Source organism: Protopterus annectens, chromosome 13.part0 (assembly GCF_019279795.1).
Source record: "Protopterus annectens isolate FY-2018-M chromosome 13.part0, PAN1.0, whole genome shotgun sequence".
NCBI lineage: Eukaryota > Metazoa > Chordata > Ceratodontiformes > Protopteridae > Protopterus > Protopterus annectens.
In genome coordinates, this window is record NC_056747.1 from 273968813 (window position 1) to 273989763 (window position 20951).

At 42.9% G+C, this 20951-nt stretch overlaps 1 protein-coding gene across 1 annotated transcript in view; it reads right to left on the minus strand.

Annotated features, from left to right (window-relative positions):
- The window catches only part of LOC122787233 (cell wall protein DAN4-like), a 1236685-nt gene extending 1217262 nt beyond the window's left edge, over positions 1–19423 (minus strand). The window contains exon 1 of the mRNA XM_044053833.1: positions 19275–19423. Within this exon, the coding sequence (XP_043909768.1) occupies positions 19275–19326 (52 nt within the window). The 5' untranslated portion in view covers positions 19327–19423. The remainder of the gene's footprint in view (positions 1–19274) is intronic.
- Positions 19424–20951: the final 1528 nt, after the last annotated feature.

Sequence of the window (20951 nt, forward strand, 5' to 3'; positions counted from 1 at the left end):
GCTGCTGCTTATCTGTAAATCTACTAAGTCTGTAACAAAAGTTAAGTATCTGCTGCATGGTGACTAGCCTGAGGTTTTGATCTTAAAGAGAAAAACCTAGGGTTCTGTTTAGGTTCCCTTTCTTTTTTACTGCATTTTTTACTACAGGTTTCTCCCTAACTTTCTCTTCCTTGCTTTATCAGCCGGAATATTTTGACAAGGTTAGGTTTACCTCTTTCAGTTTCTGTAATCAATTCTTTCTGTAACTTAGCAATGTTTTTTTCTAGTAAAACTCAGATGCTGCACTGTCAATTTTTTTTCTGGTTAACACGCTGACACTTTTCTGAGTTTATGTAGTAATTCCATTCACTAACTTAACAATTTGGGTGTTCTGGTAAGAATCAGCAATAGGTTTCCGACACCACAAAGTTCTTCTATCCTTTCTAGAAAAGACAGATTTTTGGATCATTTTGAAATTTATATACATAATCCATTGCTTTTTATCTGCAGAATGTATTTTAGAAGAAGTTTGTCAGGCTGCTTTTTCCCCTTCCCCTCATAGTTGCTTGAAGTGCATTCAAGAATGTGCATTCTTAGCAGTTTGTCAGGTTACTGTTGCTGCCCTCCCCCATTCAAATTAGGAGTATATTCAAGAATATGAAGTTGATGCTCATCCCATTTTTATTTGGGGTCTATTCAGTTAAAGTATCTAACTGAATACCATCCCATACAGTATCCATAGTGTCTTGAATTAAGAGAAGTCTTAACCATTTATATCAACGTGATCCAATATTGTCTCTTCCGTCCAGGTTCAACCTAGCAGCCACTAAAAAGGACATCTCAGAAGAGTTTGTCAGACCACCCTACCCCCCCTCCAAGTGGGAGTCTGAGCCGCTGGACTGATTGGGAAGCACTCCTATGTATCAGCCACTTTTGCACTGAGAGTGCTAAATTACCTTGCTTACCTGACAGGACTGTGGAGACTCAGTTGTCCACCTTGCAGTTGATTGCTAAAGTGTCTGTGAGTCTACTGTCTAATGCAGCTGATGGCATAGTCTGAGGCTGCGGGTGCTAGCATTCCCATGCTTGGATGAGATTGTGTACATTTGTGGACTGTTTCAAGGCCTCCTTTGTCAATGGCCCAAACAATGGTTCCTCATTTTTCGAGCCAAAAGTTAAAGATACCTTGACCAGGAGTGAACAGGATGGGAAGATATTGTCTACCATCAGAGTACTTTTTTTTTGTTATCCCCAATGGACCTTTTCCAGGAATCAGAAAAGGGATAAACGCCTCTTTTTTTCAAAAAACACAGCAGACATTTCAAGATGTTCCTGTGGAAGTTTCTCACTGCAGTTGGGGTAACCAGAATGGACCTACACTAAGGCACTATATGAGCACTTCCACTCATGCATGTATCGTGCCATCCCAAATAGAACCAAGATGCTTGCCTCCAAAAACAGAAAGCCAATCTGGTGGTCCCCTGCCATAAACAAACTTTACAACAAAAGGAAGAAACTGTTGCAGAAAAGAGGAAAAATCCTAGGATGCAAAAAACTCCCTTACCAGCCTCAGTAAGAAGCTGAGATCCCTCATAAAATCCTCCAAAGCTAGTTACGAAAATAAAATTGCCAAAGATTCCAAAGACAACCACAAGGCATTCTATAATTATGTCAAGAATCTAAATGGCAATGCTCAGATCTGCTCTGAGCTACAACAGAATGGCATTAAATATACTAATACCAAGGATATTGCCAATATCCTGGCAGATCGATTCATTGCCAACTTCACCCCCCCTCACCCCCTAAATGGCCCATCTCAATAATGGAAGATTGCCAAATTCCAGTAATAACAGCCACACTGGTAAAAAACGCACTCTCCAAAGCTAAGAATACAGCATCCATGGGGCCAGATGACATCCCGGGCTGTGTACTACATAAACTACAAAATAAACTGGCACCTCACCTAAGTGTCATGTTTAATCATACCCTCACCTCAGGCTTCGTGCCCACTGAGTGGCGCACAGCTACAGTTATCCCACTCCACAAGGGGGATCCACCTTGGATCGTGGGAAACTACCACCCCATCAGTCTGATGAGTCTGTTCTGCAAGGCCATGGAACGTATTACCATAGAACTTATAAACAAAGACATTGGCAACCTTCAAACACTGGACCCCACAAAGTTTGGGTTCATGAGGGGCCAATCTTGTCTCCTGAACCTGACTGACTTCTTTGAATCAGTCTCCAGAGCCGTGGACGAGGGTAAGGCAGACCACACAGCCTAGCTAAACCTCGCCAAGGCCTTCAACACCATCCCCGACTCTGAAATCATAGATAAACTTACTAAGCTGGGCATTAATCCGTAGGTTACTCGATGGGTTGCCAACTGGCTTACTGACAGAACCCACACTGTAAAAGTAGCTGACTCCAAATCCAGCTCCAGACAAGTGGAATACCTTAGGGTTCAGTCCTGGGACCGCTCTTGTTTCTACTTCTCTGAAGTACAGGCCAACACTAAAGGACTCTGGCTAACAAGGTTCACAGATGACTGCAAACTGAGAGCCATTACTGAATCCCCAAATGATGTGGATACTCTACAAAAGGGCCTTACAGAAACAGAATCTTGGTGCCAGAGCAATGGGCTCATGCTCAATGCCAAGAAATGTATAGTTATCCCTTTTGGAAAGAAAACATGTACCCGTGAATTACACATAGGTGGCAGTACACTAAACACTGAAAGTGTGATAAGAGACTTAGCATCACAGGTGGACAGTGGTCTCACCTTCAATAACCACATCGCCACAACAGTCAGGAAATCCTTCTATGTGGCACACCTCATCACGAAGGGCTTTTCATCCAAAAAAAGGAGGTCATTGTACCACTGTACTCATCCCTCATTAGACCCATTATAGAATACAATGCCCCATTTGGTATGTAACTCTCAAGACAGCTGCAACAACTGGAAAGGCCGCAGAAATACCTCACTAAAAGAATCACAGGCCTAAAGCAGATGCCCTATGCTGACCGCCTGAAAAATCTCCAGCTGTATTCTGTCACATATCATCTACTCTGAGGCGATCTCTGCTTAACATACAAGGCCATGTCAAACCCAGAGCTGTTGGACATGCTACACTTAAAGAAATCTCAATCTGTCAGAGCCACACACTCCAGGGATCTAAACCTTGTCATCACAATAAACAAAACATGCTGGAGGGATAGGTTCCTGACGCAGCGACTCCCCAGACTCTGGAATAGACTGCCCATACATGTCAAACAGAGCGCCTATTTGGCCCTCTTCAAAAGGAACCTTGATGATTGGATGGGAGAAAGGAAATTCACCTCAGGGATCACATCAGTTGCCCTGCTAGACAGGGATCCAGGGAAGTAAACAGTGTGGGAAGAAATGGCCAGGGAATTGTTATGGCTAGGCTTGTATAGGCCCTAGGCCGATAGCCTAGTCCAACCTATAAACCTATGCCACCCACGCAGCAGAGGCGGTCCACAGAAACAGGGTTTCCATGGAGCTGTCTCTGGGAGGCCCTTCCAGCATCTCTGAAGGATTGCTCGACTGTCTTACTCTGGACGCAGTCAAGGATCACTTGGCTTTGCACCCAGAAACTTTGGAGACCATCACCTCAGACACTTGAGTGCAATGAGTCCTATCCAGAGGCTACACAATTCTATTTTTGCTTCTATTTTTGCTACCCAAGAGAATGCAAAATACCTTCCATGTGTGCCACCCCAACAGAGAAGGTAAGCAGTTGTCAAAATCAAAAAGCTGTTAGAATGATGAGTCATGGAGGAGGCCCCACCATATCAATGTGGATCTGGGTCTACTCCAAGAGCCTCAGGCCAATCTTGGATTTCAGCAAGTTAAACTGCTTTGTGAAACAGACCAAGTTCCAGATGTCAAGAGGCAGTCCATCCTGCCTCTTTTGAGGAAGGGTGATTGGATGGACTTGAATTGACCTCAAGGATGCCTACCATCATATAAAGATAGTCAGGCAGTCCAGCAGGATCCTGCACTTGTGGCTGGGAGCCAGTAATTACCATTTCTGAGTGCTGCCCTAAAGTCTCACCCTCCCCCTTCACCAAGTGCATGGCAGTTGTGGCAGCCTGGCTGAGGCTGCAGGGGTTCTAGGTCTTCCCATACTTGGATGATTGCCTCTCACCACCTCAATGAGAGCATCTCTAGTCAAAGCCAGGAATTCTTTATTCCAGTTATGCCTGTCCTTGGGATGACCGTAAACCTTCAGAAGTCCAATCTGCTTCCAGTTCCGGACTTGGAATTCATAAGCTGTAATTTGAATACTAACTCTCAGACTGGCAAACTTCCAGCACTCAAGGTATCTACCCTTTGTATCCAGGCCACCTTTTTGCTGTCTTACAGAAAACCTCTAGCTTCCATGGTTCTCAGACGTTTGGGTCACAGGGCTGTGGCAATTTGCCCCGTCCATCTGGTGAGGTACCACACGAGAATTCTGCAGTGGGTACTATGGAAACAGTGGTCCTACCTGTCTTACCTGATGGATTTTCCAGTAATATTGATACAGATTTGCCAAAGAACAATACAATGGTGGTTGAAGTCTCCCCTGGTTTTGGCCAGGAGACCATTTGTTCCGCCCAAAGCTACAGCTGTGCCACACAGCTCTCTTCTCAGGTAGGGGGCATTTCAAAGGGAAGACAACTCAGGAGACTTTCTCATTCAACACCAAGTGCAGTAGCTATTTTGTCTTTGTTCCTCTCCACAGAGACAGTCACCCAGGAATGTGCTTCTGTATGCTTGGCCCCCAGGTCTTCTGTTTATGTATTCGCCTACCCAGTTAAATAAGCTTTCTCCTGAAAGTCGTCCATTGCAGACCAGCCATAATCCTGATTGCCCCATTTTAGCCCAAACAGATGTAGTTCCCCTTCCTTTGGCCTCTTCTGAAGTACCCTCCACGGGTTCTGGACCCTATCCTGAATATGATTTCTCATTCAATGGACTTGGACATGCCAATCTTCAGATGTTCAAGTTAACCATTTGGTTCCTCCAGTTTCCTTGATAGCCAGAGATCCTAGGCCAAAGGTTCCTGGACTTTGTTAATACACATGCTCTGGAGCAGACAGTTATCACCCCCACAAATATCCCTGATACAGTACTAACCAACATGAGGGAATCGCTGCACCACCCTGTAAAGTCAATCATAAATCAGTCTCATTCAAAGTAACGATTGTACCTGACCCACCCTCAAGAGCAAAAAGGTAAAAATTTCTTCAAAGCAAACTATAGTCTACTGAACAATGGCATCAACAGTTTCAGCCCCCCCTGCCAACAGTGACAGCAATGACCCCCTATACTGAGGTGTATACAAATGTCCTGTATAAACACCTATATACATTTACAGACTCAGCCATACCAGAATGGATCAAATCAAGATCCTCACAAAAAAATAATCCACCCTGGTGGACATTCAGCATAAACAGGTTATACAATAAGTGAAAGAAACTGCTGTCAAAAAACAAGAGGGAATGATCCCAGCAGAGGAATAACTCCCTCCAAAGCATAAAAAAGCCGATTAGACATCTTATAAAGTCCTCTAAAGCTAATTACAAAACTAAACTAGCATCCCTAGCTAAGGTAAATCACAAAGCATTCTTTAGCTATATCTGAAATTTAAAAGGGAAGCCCAGCTTTGTACCGAACTAGCTGTGGATGGTACCACTTATACTGAACCTGAGGACATCACCAACCTGCGACTGGACAGGTTTGGTGAAAACTTCACCCCCTGTCTCCTTCAATAATACCCCATAACATGCCTGTTACCAGTCCTCTTCCTAGTATCTCCAGAGAGCATGTCATAAACATAGCCTCTCTGGGACCGGACAACATCCCAGGCTGCTCATTAATTGGTCTAAAACAGGAGTTAGCTGAACCGATGAGCATGCTCTTCAATCTCAGCCTAAGCACTGGCTTTGTTCCAGCTGAGTGGAAAACAGCAACCACAATTCCCTTGCATAAAGGGGGTCCTTCAACCAACCCCAGAAACTATAGACCCATAAGCCTAACCAGCCTTATCTGCAAGGCCATGAAGAGAATCATTGTGGATCTTAACAAGGATATAGGTGACCTTCAAACTCTTGACCCAACCCAGTTTGGCTAGATTAAGGGCAGATTTTGCCTGTTTAACCTGGTGGACTTCTTCAAGAAGGTCATCAAGGCCCTGAATAAAGGCAAAACAGTTCACACTGCCTATCTTGACCTAGCCAATGCTTTTGACACAATCTGACACTCAGGTATCATTGGGAAACTCAACCAACTGGGGATTAACCCTTACATCACTAGATGAGTTGCCAACTGGCTCACAAACAGAACACATACATTAAAAAATGGGGATGCCAAATCTACTAGCAGACCTGTTATCAGTGGTGTTCCACAGAGATCTGCACTAGGCCCCCTACTGTTTGTTATCTATTCTTTAGAAGTCCAGACAAACATAGATGGCCTATGGGTTACCAAGTTTGCTGATGACTGCAAACTGGGTGTAATCATTGAATCCCCCAAAAATGTCAACATACGACAAAATGGACTTACACAGACAAATGATTGGTGTCAAAGCCACAAACTTAAACTAAATGCAAAAAAAATGCATTATCATTCCCTTCTGCAAAGGAAAAACCTTTGCTACTTACAACATTAATAATATACCCTAAGTTCAAACCCAGTGGTGACAGACTTAGGAGCCCAAGTTAATAGCAGCCTTAATTTTGATCATCAGGTGTCCACAGTAGTAAAGAAGGCCCTCTATGTTGCACACCTCAAACAAGGGTGTAGCATCCAAACCTAAGGAGGTCATAACTCCCCTGTACTTGGGTCTCATCACAACAATAAAAGAGTACAGTGCTCCCTCCTGTATGTACCTCACAAGACATCTGCAGCAACTGCAGAAACCTTAGAGGTTTCTCACCAAGAAAAATTGGGGCCTACAACACATGACCCACACGGACAAACTGAAGGCCTATCACTTTACTCACTATCATATAGATTGCTTAGAGATGAATTGGGATTGGCCTACAGAGCAGCCTCAGACCCTGCCTTGATGAAGCTGCTGCACATCTGCAAATCCAATGGGACAAGATTCACTTGCTCTAGGGATCTTAACCTAGCCTGCGATATTAATAGACATGATGGAGGGAAAGATATGTCCTTATAAGTCACCACTCCTCTGGAACAAACTCACAAATCAAGTAAAACAAAGCTCCTCAATGACCCTATTTAAGTGTAACCTGGACAATTGATTGGAAACTGTAAATTTACACTGGGCACTTCACCTGTGTCTCTCTTAGACAGAGGCAGCCAGTGCTGATCTTAGATTTGCGCACAAACATACTATATATCTTGGTTCATAAGGAAACAAGGGTATAACATGGCTAGGCTTGTACAGGCCTTGGGGCCAATAACCTAGTAACCTCCTATGATTCTATGACAGCCTCTTCTACTCGTTTCTCCAGAAGTCTGATTGAAGCCAAAGTGGATAGGATAATAAGGAAGTTCATCCCGATGCAGATTCGAATGGGATTCTTCTGGCTCTGACCCCATCAGGTCTGGAGACCTTTGTTAGTACTACCCCAACAATACTGGCTCCTTCTCCGATCCGACCATTGGTTTTGGAGCAGCCAGATCCAATTCCAGAGTTATCTGCATTGGATCCAAAGATCATGGTATCTTCAACTCTGTTAGCATCTCTTAGTGGATCGGCGCTGAGCACTTTGGAGCTTGATGACTCTCGTAGCTGTAGCATCAGTGCCATGTCTAGGGTGTTGGAGTTGACTCCAAAGTTGACAAGCAGTCTCTACCCCTAAGAGCTTTAGCATTGGATAGCTTGGCTCCAACCCCATCCTTGAGTAGTCTGCCTTTGGGGTGGATGAAGCCTACTATCCATAAGAATGTCTTTTTGGAGCCCATCTCTCCCAGGCTTTCTGCTTTTGGAGGTAGTGGAGCGCTTTCTTTGTTCGTAGAGTTTGGATTTCTCTTCCCTCTTCAGCTCCAACTACCCAACCCTACTCGTCTATATGTCTAGAGTCTCAACCAACTGTGCCACTGGGACAGCCAGCCCAAGTTAGTCACCAGGATAATCAGCAGGGTATACCAATTTCTTCTGATACTTCTCCAGAGCATCCCACCAAAGAAGTTCTCAGGAAGAAAAAGTGCAAAAGGAGGCACCTAAGACTCTCCACATGAGTCTGTCATGGAAGATCATATCCTGTGAGGCAGACGGTACTGTTGTTGCCTCGCAGTTGGCTACCCTTCAAGTCCATTCCAAACTCATCCATGAAGCTCATCTCCCATGCAGCTGAAGGTACATAACCAGCAGCAGGTTCAAGCATTTCCATCAGGAGGCATGCCTGGATGCGACTGTGCGACTTTGCAGAACATTTCAAATCTTCCTTCGTCAATACCCCCTTAAGGGAAATTCCTTATTTGGCCCAAAGTTAAAGACACATTCTATAGGTGTGAGCAGGAAGGGAAAACCCTGTCTGCTGTGGGCGTATGTTTTTGACCCCTCAATGGACCTTTTCTAGAAACCAACAAGGTGGATGAAAAATGTGGCTCAAAAAAATCGAAGAGTCCTTTCCAAGATCCATGTGGAGACAGCTGCCCCCGAGGCAGAGGGGGAAACTCTAATGGAAGATGCCAACAGAAAAGGTATCAGCACTCCTGAAAGAAGACCCGACTGCCCATATCTAGAGGGGTCATCTATCCCTGCACCAGAGAGCCTGGCTAGAAATTGCAAAAGATTCATGGGTGCAGAATATAATAACCAGAGTTTATATAATACGATTTTCCCATCCACCCCCACTACTATTGAAATAAATCCCCTATGTTCCACCCAAGAGGGAAATAGCAGCACTAGAAATAAACAAGCTGCTAGGAAAAAAAAAAAAAAAAAAGAGTCATTCAAGAGGTCCCCCCAGAACTGAAAGAGTCTGGAACTTACTCAAGATTTTTTTAGTGCCAAAGAGACAGGGGACTGGAGACCAGTTTTGGATCTCAGCTATCTAAATTAGTCAGTTCAGTACACAACGTTCCAGATGGTCATGGTTCAGTCCCATCCCACCTTTTCTGCACAAAGACAACTGGATGTGCTTGAGAGAGTTACAGGATACGTACTATCATATCAAAATTAACAGACAATCCAGGAGATATCTACACTTCCAGCCTGCAGCCAATCATTACCAATTAAGAACTTTGGCCACACCACAGCCCCCAGGATGTTTACCAAGTGTATGGCAGTGGCACCTCACTTGAGACTGCATGGATTCTGGGTGCTTCCATATCTAGACAACTTACTCATAACTGCTTCGACCAGGCCTTAACTGATTCTAGCTCGAGATTACATACTCTAATTATGCTCCTATCTGGGCATTTCAATCAATCACAATAAAATCTCATTTCGAACCAACACAGATACTGGAATTCATTAGTGACTTGCCCAAACAGTCAAACAGCCTCTCTCCCTCCATCAAGAGTTCAGACAATTCAGTTCCAGGTCTAAAAGATCATTCAGATTTCTCTTTCAGCCCAACTGATCCTCCAAGCTTTGGGATCCATGTTAGCAGCCATCATTCTGGTACTGCTGGCAAGGTACCATATGAGAATTTTTCAGTGGAGACTTAACTCAGTTGTCCATTCTCCATCTGTCATTACCCAGTCATATCAAAATAAACAAAAGTTTGCAAACATTATCCTCTATGGTGGATACACTCCAGTCAATTCAAGAAGGTTGTCCTCTTGTTTTCCCCCAAACCAAGGCCACAGTGACTACAGATGCCTCCCAGATCGAGTGGGGGGGGGGGGCACTTCACGGGAAGAGTCCAAGACACATGGTCCCCTGAAGAGGCCAACATGCATATCAATGTCCTGGAAATGAGAGCTGTTTTTCTGGCATTGCCAGCCTTTCAAGACACTGTCCCCACTGGGACTATTGTGATCCAGTCAGACAATATGTCAGTGGTCTGGTACATCAACAAATAAGGGGGAGCCAAATCTTATCCTCTCTGTCGAGAAGCTGTGATAATATGGCAGTAGGACATCTCATCCAATCGATTTCTGATAGCAGGGTACATTCCAGGGAAATCCAGTGTGATTGCAGATGAGTTAAGCAGGTCCGTTTTAATGAGTCATGAGTGGTCCCTCAATAGGAAGGTTGTGGAAAGGATCCTACATCGATGGGGTCAGCCATGCTGTGATCTCTTTGCATCTCCTCTCAACAACAAATGCAGCAAGTTCTTTGCCCTGATCGTCCTATCGGGGGAGTCACCAAGGGATGACCTACTTCACAACTGGTCCCCCTGGTCTACTTTACACCTATCCCCTATTACCGCTAATCCTTAAATTTCTTCAGAAAGCATCTCAGTTGAAGAGCACAGTTATCCTCATTGCTCATTACTGGCCATGTCAGATTTCCTTTCCCTTTCTTTAGCCTCATCTACTTCATCCTCCATGGATTCTGGATCCAACTTATGACCTACTGTCTCAGCAGACAGACATGAGTCATCCAGTAATTCCATGCCTAAAATTGACCACATGGTTTCTCCACTTCCTTTGATTGCTAGACAGTCCAGGCTCTCCTCCCCTGTCCATCACATTCTCCTACCATCTCATAAACCTTCCACTAGGAAACTTTACAGAAGTAAATGCAAACGATTTGCCATTTGAGCACAACAGAATGATCTAGATCCCTTTTCAGTACCTGTTCCTAACCTTCTTGAATTTGTAGCTACAATTTTCAATGAAGGTGCTAGCTCTTATACTGTAAAACTACAACTAGCTGCTACTTTCAATTTTCATATAGGTATAAATAACTCATTTTTAGCATCCTACAAACTTTGTAAAGCTTTTATAAGGGGGCATTTCTACTTAATCCCCCATTAAAAGATCGTACCCCTCCTTGAGATTTGAACATTGTTTTTCAAACCTTAACACTATCCCCGTTTGAGCCATCAGCTAAGCATGAACTAAAATTAGTTCTGCTAGAAGAGTAGGCATTTGTTCCCTTCCCTATCCCAGCTTAAATTCTCTCATTTCAAGCCCGTTTTTAGTTAGAGGGCTTCCTGTTGCTATATTTGGTTAATATATAAGTTTTTTAGTTAATTATTGCCTCTTATCTTCTTTCTGCTCCTTTTAAAGCATCAGCCCATTTAAGTTAGTGGGCTACCTTTGTTTCTCACTTTCCCTTATTACTAGGCATCTTCATTTAAGCTACAGAACTGCCACTCCTTCCCTTTTCTCTGTTTTAATTAAAAGGTTGTTTTTCCTATTAAAAAAAAAAAAATATATATATATATATATATATATAGAGGTATATATATATATATATATATATATATATATATATGGGTTCCGGACGTTTGTTCGAATGAGCAAACGTCCGGGCATACTTACACGAAAGTGCTTTTCACCGAAGAAGCACTTTCACATAAGTATGCCTGTTGCCAAGGCTGTACTATGGTGCTAAAATGTTAATGTAGTGTTTTTTTTTTTTTGTAACATGCTTTAACGAAAGTGCTTTTTCGATAAAAGCACTTTCGTTAAAGTGTGTTCGGTTATAGATTCAGACGTTTGCTTATTCGAGCAAACGTCCTAGATTCACACATATATATATTAAATTATTTATACTTTGTAATGATATTTGTAGTTTTGAGCTTGCTATATTGTTGAGTTTGTTGTTGTTATTCTGGTGATTGTTGTGGTTGAATGTTTTATTATGAATATGTCTAAAGATCACAAAGAAACCAAACCTTCTGGCTTCAAGAAATGTGGAAAGTGTAGCCAAAAGATGTCTTTAACCGATGGTCATGCTATTTGTGTTTAATGCCTGGCAGCACTGCCACCTACAGGAATCATGTTCTATTTGCCACTCTTTCAGCTCAAGAGTACTGCTGGGGAGGAAAAATAAACTTATACTGAGAGGTCTACTGAAGTCCTTCTCTGAAGCACTGGAGGAAGGTCAGGGCAGTTCAAAATCAGCCAAGCTTCCATCCTCAAAGTCAGACAAATCTGACAAAAGGTCTTCTCCTTCTGATGAGCAATCAGAGCTAGCAAAAAAGTTGAGTAAAGTGGTATCCCTGGATCCGAAGATTGCTGGGCCCAGGAAATCTCTTTCATCGGCTCCTTCGGTCGTCTCAGTGCCAATGGAGTTTGAATTACAGAGCCAGTCCCCACATTTGGAGCCAGTTTCTCCTCTCTTAAGGACTCCAGTACTGCAGACAGTCAGATCTCCTGCCCCCTCCTCTAGGTCCTCCAGGAGTCTTTCAGATGATGACATGGATTGGGTGGTGTGCAGACTTTTAAGGTCACCAGTGCTGACTAAACTCTTTTTGGCTCCAACCTGGAGGGATTCTGAGCTGACCAAGACTTCACCTTTGTCAAAGATTCCTTCTCTGAGCTGACCTGGGACCTTGGAGCTCAAATGCCTGGAACCAACTGTAGTGGAACCGTCAGTGCCAAGACTTATCTTGGGATCTTCTGGCCCGACATCTGCTCTGACATACTTGGTTCCATCTGAACTTGAGGAGTCTAGGAGCCAACGCTCTCTGGTCGGGTCCAGGGAGGAAAGTCAGACTGGACAGCTGTTGGATCCGAGCTTGTCTCTTGGGGCTTCGGCACAGGTGAACTCGGCTCCTACATTGGCCACAGAGCCAACCCTCTTGGTCCCGGGGATGCCTTCTGGTTCTTCAGAGCCAGGGTTTCCTCGGATCAGGGGTGAGGGGGCCTTCGAGGTGATGTGAAGAGATCTGTCTCCATAGACAATTCCTCTCTAAGGTCCTGACATTCTTCCCCCTAAAGCATCGGTGTCTGTCTCAGCACCACACCGTCCACAGATGCATGGAGACCCTGGGCTTCAGGAAGCCTGACTGGGTGAATCCCTCTCTTCCGAAACCTCCCCAAAATACACATCTAAGGAGGTGACTCATAAGAAACTTTACAAGAGGAAGCATCTAGACTCCCCAGAGGAGTCCATCACTTCTGATACAGACCTTGGTGAGTCAGAAGGATCCCCATGGTCGCCCTCTTAGGATGTCTCCTTTGCAAACATCCTGGAAATTCTTAAGCAGAGAAGCAGCTGAAAGCCCATCAACCCTTCTGAGGAGTCTATATACCTTTGGGTCTCACCCTTCCGCCACTTGGGTGTCTTCGCCTTTCAACGAACTCATGGAATTAAGCCGAAAGGCATGGGAGTCTCCAGATGCAGTAGAACCTGTTCCTCTGAGGCCAAACAAGTTTATTACCATACAGTCAGACAAGGATTTCCTCACCAAGGGTGTTCCGGTAGATGCTATGGTGATGTGCCTGTTTGACTTTGTGGAACCTTTTAAATCTTCCTTTGTTAATGCTCCCTTTTTAGCTCATCCTTATTCAGGTTGAAAGTCAAGGACACACTAAGCAGGCAAGAAGGAAAAACTTGCTCTGCTCTAGGAGTCCGTTTTTCTCTACCTTCTAGAATTTACCCAAAAGGAAGGAAAAATGTGGTTCTGAAAATCCCAGAGAGCTTTTCAAGACACACATGGTGATTCTTCCTCCAGAGGCAGAGGGGGAAGCAATAATGGAAGACACCATCCACATGGCAGAGGGGGTCTGCAAAATCAGGGTGACAGGGATTCATTCCGTGGTGAGCCCTTTCAGCACTCCTGAAAGGAGGCCCATCTGTCCATATCTGGAGGCAGTTGAGGGTCGCTTGTCCTTGTACCCAGACGCCTGGCTAAAGATAACAAAAGACAGATGGGTACAAAGTATCATATCCAGAGGCTGCTCTATACCCTTTTCCTTCTCAGTCCCAAACATAAAAAAAATCCCGGCTATTCCATCAAGTCAAAGGGAACATGCAACACTAGAAATTCAAAAGTTGTTAGACAAAAGAGAGTCATCCAAACAGTGCCCACAAACAAAATAGGATCTGGAACTTACTCAATGTTCTTTTTAGTGTCAAAGAGAACAGGGGACTGGAGACCCATACTGGATCTTAGCAAATTAAACAAATCAGTAAGAAAAACAAAGTTCCGGATGGCAACACTGCAGTCAATATTCCCTTTTCTGGGAAAAAATGACTGGATGTGCCCTGTAGACCTCCAGGATGCATACTACCACATAAAAAATGGACAGGCCATTCAAGAGTCATCTGTGCTTTTGGCTGGGAGCCAGTCACTACTCACTAAAGCCCCCAGAGTGTTCATAAAGTGTATGGCAGTGGTCACAGCTCAGCATATTGTTTTTATAGGGGCACATATAGACAACAACAATGATAGCAAAACTTCCTCCAGAAAGAGTTCTGAGACAATGGGTCTTAAACCTTCTTTCCAAGAAAAGAGTACAGGCAAGAACAGTTCTGAAAGTCTTGGGAACCATAGCAGCAGTGATAAACTTAGTTCCATTAGCATGCCTGCACATGAGAATTCTGCAGTGGCTACTGTTTTCTCAGTGGTCATTGCAGGACCTACCCATATCCAACCAAATTTTGATTATGAAGTTCTGCAAAAATTATCTTCACTGGTGGCTTCACTCCACTCATGTGACATTAAGTCGACCCTTTGTCCTTCCACAGCCTTTAGCCACAGTAACGACGGATGCTTCCCAGACAGGATGGGGGGGGGGCATTATCTGAGAAGAACAGTCTAAGGCACTTGGCAGAATCATGAGTAGAATCATGAGGCCCATTTGCACATCAACGTCCTAGAGATGAGAGCGATGCTTTTAGCATTGCAAGTATTTCAGGACGCTCTTCCGCTGGGAATTGTTGCAATACAGTCAGCCATGTCAATTGTATGGTACATAAACAAACAAGGAGGAACCAAGTCCTACCTCCTATGTTGGGAGGCCGTGAAAGTAAGGCAGTGGGTTACCTCTTCCCAACACTTTCTGAGAGCAGCTCACATCCTGGGGAAATCCAACATAAGAGCAAACTCAGCAGAGCGATTTTGATGCCTCACGAGTGGTCACTAAAACAGGAAGTAGTGGAGATGATTTTCTGCAAATGAGGCAAGCTTTGCTGCGACCTTTTTGCCTCGTCCATGAATGTCAAATGCAGCAGCTTTTTTGCCTTAATCCTGCCTCCAGGGGAGTCACCAGCTGTCAGTTCTGGACCCAGTTCTGGACCTTCTGACTCATGGTCAGGGATGCTCCATCCCTCTCTTCAAACCCTCAAACTGATAGCTTGGCTGCTCTGATTCCAAACATAGCCAGGCTTCCTAATCTATCTTCCTCTGTGAAACATATTTTAATCTCATCTCATAAGTCTTCAAAGAGGAAATTATATGTGAGCAAATGGAAAAAATTTTCTTCCTGGGCTTTAAATAACCACATTGATCCTTTTTCTGCACCTATAACGTCCATTCTTGAATTTCTGACAAAGCTATTAATTGAAGGTGCAGCTGTAGCCACTATTCGAGTTCAGTGACTCAGGCCCAAATCTGACGTCCCACATACTATGCAAAGCCTTTCTGAAAGGCACTTTTTTATTAAGACCTCCCATAAAGACTCCCCCAGTGCCATGGGACCTAAACTATGTTTTATCACATTTGATTCCCCCCCCCTTGAACTTGCATCATCCTGTGATCTAAAGTTTTTGACTTGGAAAACAATTTTTTGATTGGTATCACCTCTGCTAGAAGAGTTTTAGAACTGCAAGCTTTATCGATAAAGCCCCCTACATGATTTTCCACAAAGATAGAGTATCCCTTCGAACAATCCCATCTTTCCTACCAAAAGTATGCTCAGAATCTAAATTTGAATCATTTCATAGAACTACCAGTCTTTTTTCCCACCTATGGCAACAAGGCAAAATATATGCTACACCAGCTGGATGTACATAGGCAATTACGCTTCTACTTGCATCGGACAGAGGACTTTAGAAAATCTGACAAATTATTTGTTTCATTCTCTGACTCTAAGAAAGGTGCTCCTGTATCTAAATTCACACTTTCAAAATGTCTATCAGATTGTATTACCTTTGCATACAAATCTCACAACAAAGATCTGGGGTTTAAAGTCAAAGGTCATTCTACAAGAGCCATAGCAACCTCTTCGGCTTTCCGAGCAAGAATACCTACTGACACTATTTGTCCTTTAGCTACATGGGCAACGCCACATACCTTTATCACTTATTACAAAGTAGATTTGGCCTCCAGGAATAGGGCCTCCTTTGAGTCCACTGTTCTGAAGAATATTCTCCCATTAGCCACCCAAGAAACATGGTGCTAGGGATGCTGTCCCAACCAGTGAAGAATGAAGGCGAGATAGGACAACATCACATAAAGTATTTATGTACTCACGATAACATTCCATATGTGTTGTCCATCTCATCTTCATTCTTACATTCCACCCTCCTGCCCCCAGCCTTGGGCTCCTGGAGGACCCAGAGATTACAGTTGGTAATTATATGCTCTGACCTTCTTCTTTACTCTATTAGGTATTCTACAGGTTTATTTGGTTCCTATTACTCGCAGAAGACTTACTAGAGCATGATGGAATAGGGGTTTCAGCCATGAGCTAGTGGAAGACCTTGAGCTTTTGTATACGGCCGAGTCAGAACCGATGATTGGTTCCAAACTCGACCAGTTAAGAATGAAGGATTAGATGGACAACACACATGGAATGTTATGGTGAGTACATAACTTCTTTTTGTCTCTTTTTCGGAGTCAAAATTAGGCAAGCCAGTTTTTAAAGTGACTTTAGCCAAATGGTTAACGGATTGTATTACCTTTGTTTATGATAAATTAGGCTTGTCTTTACTACAACCACCAAAAGCACATTCCACCAGGTGTATGGCACCTTCTTCATCCTTTTTATCTTCACTGGATGATATTTGTTCAGCCGCAACTTGGGCTAATCCTCATACTTGTATTACTTATTACAAACTGGACCTGATCTCTAGGGGAAGAGCAGCCTTTGGTTCAGCAGTGCTCAGGAATATCCTTCCTTAGAGTCCTCCTGGGATTTTGGTAGCTGGGGATGATGTCGCAACAGATGAGGAATGAACAAAAATGACATCAGATAAAAAAATGTACTCAGCATAACAGTCCATCTGTGTTATCCATTTTCATTCTTCCTCAAATTTCCTCCCTCCAACCCCCCTCCTTGTTTGTCTTTTGGAAGGATCATACCATTCCTAATGCTTACTGGTTTAAGAGGTAGCAAACAAGATCTGAGGTATGTTAGATCACTAGGGCATTATGGATAAGACAGGAGCTCAAGAGTTTCAGTGTTCCACCAGCTGGATCTGAACCTAACAGATGAGGAAGAATGAAAATGGACAACACAGATGAAATATTATGGTGCGTACATAACTTTTTTTGCAGTTATCCTAAATCACCATGCTTCCTGTTGTTGCATGCTTTGTGTTGCTTGCATACCTCTCAACTGTCCAGATTTTTACATATTTTTGGTTTCTTCCTCATAAAATGTGTGATTTTCTGGCAAATCAGTAAGAATTCAAGTCATTAAATAATGACAGACATGTGAGATTCAAACATAACATCCTCCATAAAATACATGCTAATGCAAAACCTGTTAATCCAGCAACTTTCCACTTTTGTTAGAGCAATAATTAAAATATGTCCCTGTTTGTCCCCACATTATTTTTGGGTTTGACTAGATTTCTTGCACAAAGAGTTTGAGAGGTATGATTGCTTGGTTTACTATAGCTAATGGTGTGTACAACATGTCAGCTTAAATCAAGCAATATGCAAATAGCAATACAGCATAAAATAGCACGTTTATGGAGACATGCGTGAATGGGCGTACCTTCGTTGAAGGTTGTGCGTCTGGGCTGGTAACTAGGCACGTAAAAATCAACTACCAATCATTAGCGGACCGGAGTTCCGCTGTGGCGACCCCTAACCGGAAAAAACCGAAAGACACAACATAACACCAGCATTTTCATAGCCATTTAACATTCATTATTCCACAATAACCAGTAAAATAGCAATTGTAAAACAAAATGGCATTTCCTAAGTTCACTATATGTAAGCAATAACACATAATGCACTGTACACTGAAAAGATATTAACCCACAACCAGGGTGCTGGGATGCACAAGCTTAACAGGCAAGTACTTTACAATCTTTTCAACCTGGGTACATAGTAATATTTGTTCGTTTCCCAAGCCAGCATCTGATACTTCATTACTAAACGGCATTGTTTTTTGTTATGAATGTGTGTGTATCACACACACAAGCTATTGGTATGCAGATAGATTGCAAAAATAAACAATACAAAAAAAAAAACTTGGTTCCATCTCTTTCGTGGTACTAGAATACCGTATGTGGTCGACCTAACGCCAAAACCTACAGTTGCCACTAGCTCTAACTCGCAAAACTCAAACCCATTTTTTCTAGTTTCACTAAAGGTGTAAATCTTGGGATTGTAAACGTTTAAAGAAGCATTGTTAAACAGTGCCAAACTCTCTCTTTTTTTTTCTTAACCTTGCACATTAAGTTATGCGATTGTTTTTATATGGGGGGCATGACACACAGCACTTCTTTTTGTTCTTCACAGTGACAAAAGTGGATGGTCTGGTTTGCTCATAACTCGGTCCCCGCATACCAAAAGCAGATGCAGTGGGCAGGGCTCAAGTTTGTCCAGGAAATGAAAACTTATGGATCACAACCCGTCTGCGTGCCGGACTAGCATGCCGAAAGGAACTCTGGAGTGTTATTACACCTGCAGCATAATGAAGTTAGAGGAAGAACTCCCGTCACGGCAAAAGCCAGTATATAATTTACAACATTGTGCTGAAAAATAACATGAACTTAATTTTGAATATCTCTACATCAGTGTAGCAACCAGCTTTAACAGACCAATGCTCCCTTCTACCCACAGCATGCACACCTTTCCCAGCAGAGTTAAAGGAGAAATTGCCCTGGGACAACTTTTGGCGGCACAACGCTTTTTGCATGGGTGGCAGTGTCAAGAACAGAACAAAACTAGGCGACAGCCTTAAAGCAAGTTATCCAGCTACTTCCACGCTTCTGCGTTACATGTTGATGGACAGAAAGTTAAATAAATTTCCTTATTAAGCTTAACTAAGCCGTGTCATAATTAGCTTGTCCGTGCAATTTACACAAGAGTACATACAGCTATATCATTTTTAAGTTGTTTGATCAAAGGAAAAGAAAAATGGGGCATCAGACAGGTGATACTTTTTATACACGTCAACACCTTGCTTAGCCTGCTAAACTGTTTTCATTCATAACTTAACGAAAACTTAAAATAAAAAAAAAATCATAGCCCTGTGCTTGCAGATAACATGAGAAAACTTACCATACAAACACGCCACGAAAATGGCAAGAATCAAAACATGCCCTTTACCCATGCTTTTTTGTTCGAAGTTTTGTTAGATTTAGTGTCTAGGTTTTGTAAGGTGCAGTGCTAACCAAACAGGGCAGCAGCAGCCAGTTCACATCCTGGAGGGAGGAGGAAGAGGATGTGGGCGTGGAGCTGCCAGCACTTTGGTCACCTGTCGCCACTTGGTACTGGAATGGAACTGTCTGCAGCCTGTCTGGTTTGCTGGGTTGCTGTGTTGAAGATTTGTCAGGTTGGTGAATTGCCCGGGGATCCTTCTTATTCCACAATGGCTACGCCGTTCTTCTGAGGTTGCATTATACAAAGCCTCGAGGAGTCAAACCTAGTCCAACATAATCATAACAACAAGTTGAAAACTTGTGTATTTTTTTTTTTTTTTTTTTTGCGGCTGCTGGCTGTATCCAGTTTATGTGTAGAAACCAAGCGTTAACAGTATATGCTGCTACCCCTTATTAAAATTATGCAGTTTGTTAGCCTGTTGACTCTACCGGCATCCACCCTATAGGTCTTGCCCTCAAAACACGAGTTGTAAATGTATCATATGTAAGATGAATAAGTCAAATGAGAAAAAAAAAATGCTTTTCACTTCTTTCTTAGGGTTTGGCACTTTACAGATGCCCAAAGTGGGACTTTTTTCCTGAATTGTGCAGTTCTGTAGGACAAGCAATGCAGATGACTGATGCAAAATATAAAAGCTCACTTTTTATAGAATTTTTATATAATTCGAGTTATTTCTTTTGTAGCGAGCATCATCATATCAGAGCCACATCATGGGCAAATGGGGCACCAGGCAGGGTAATGGATCAGAGCACCCCCACGACCATCAGCAGCTCCCCCATTCCAGTGCCCCATTATGTGGCTATTTCTCCCCAGTTACCATAAACACTGTTAAATCTCAGTGTGCATACCATTTTCTTTTTTACTTCTCCAATGTTTAGAGATATTTAAAACTTTTATTTCAAAATTTGCAGTACAAACACTGATAGCCATTTGCTAAATAAAACAATACAGTCTCACAGTGAAAACAGGCTTAGCATGAACAGTAAGCTTTTCTGCCCTTGAAACTCACATTCATTGAAACACGTTGAAACCCGCATTCAAAGAAAATCTATCTGGCGTATTAAGTTTACTTTTGGGTTGTTTGCAAACCACAGGTCACTTGTACAATTTTTTTTCGAACCATGCACACATGCACATGTTCTTTGATGCACCATCCTGATTGTATCTGTGACAAAAGGATATACTTCCAGCCCAGCTGTCTGGAATTTTGTAAATAATTATATGTCATTTGTGAATATCAATATTATTTATATAATATGCTTGTGTTACAAATGTATTAAAACTGTATGTCATTTATATATCAAACTAGGTTTGTACAGATATGTGTTGAAAAGATAGTTTATAAAGTGATTGTACTTAAACTGTAACCACAGCATGCCCTAATGGAGTAGAATAGATATGTACATAGGTTCATAGGTAGGTACTAGGCTATCAACCCAAGGGCCTACGTAAGCCTAGCCAGCAAGGTTCCATGGCTTACGACACCCAAGAAAGTTATTTTCCTGTGCCACTGTCGAGTAGAGACACAGAAGTGATCCCCGGGGTGTATTTCCTATTTCCCATCCACTCATCAAG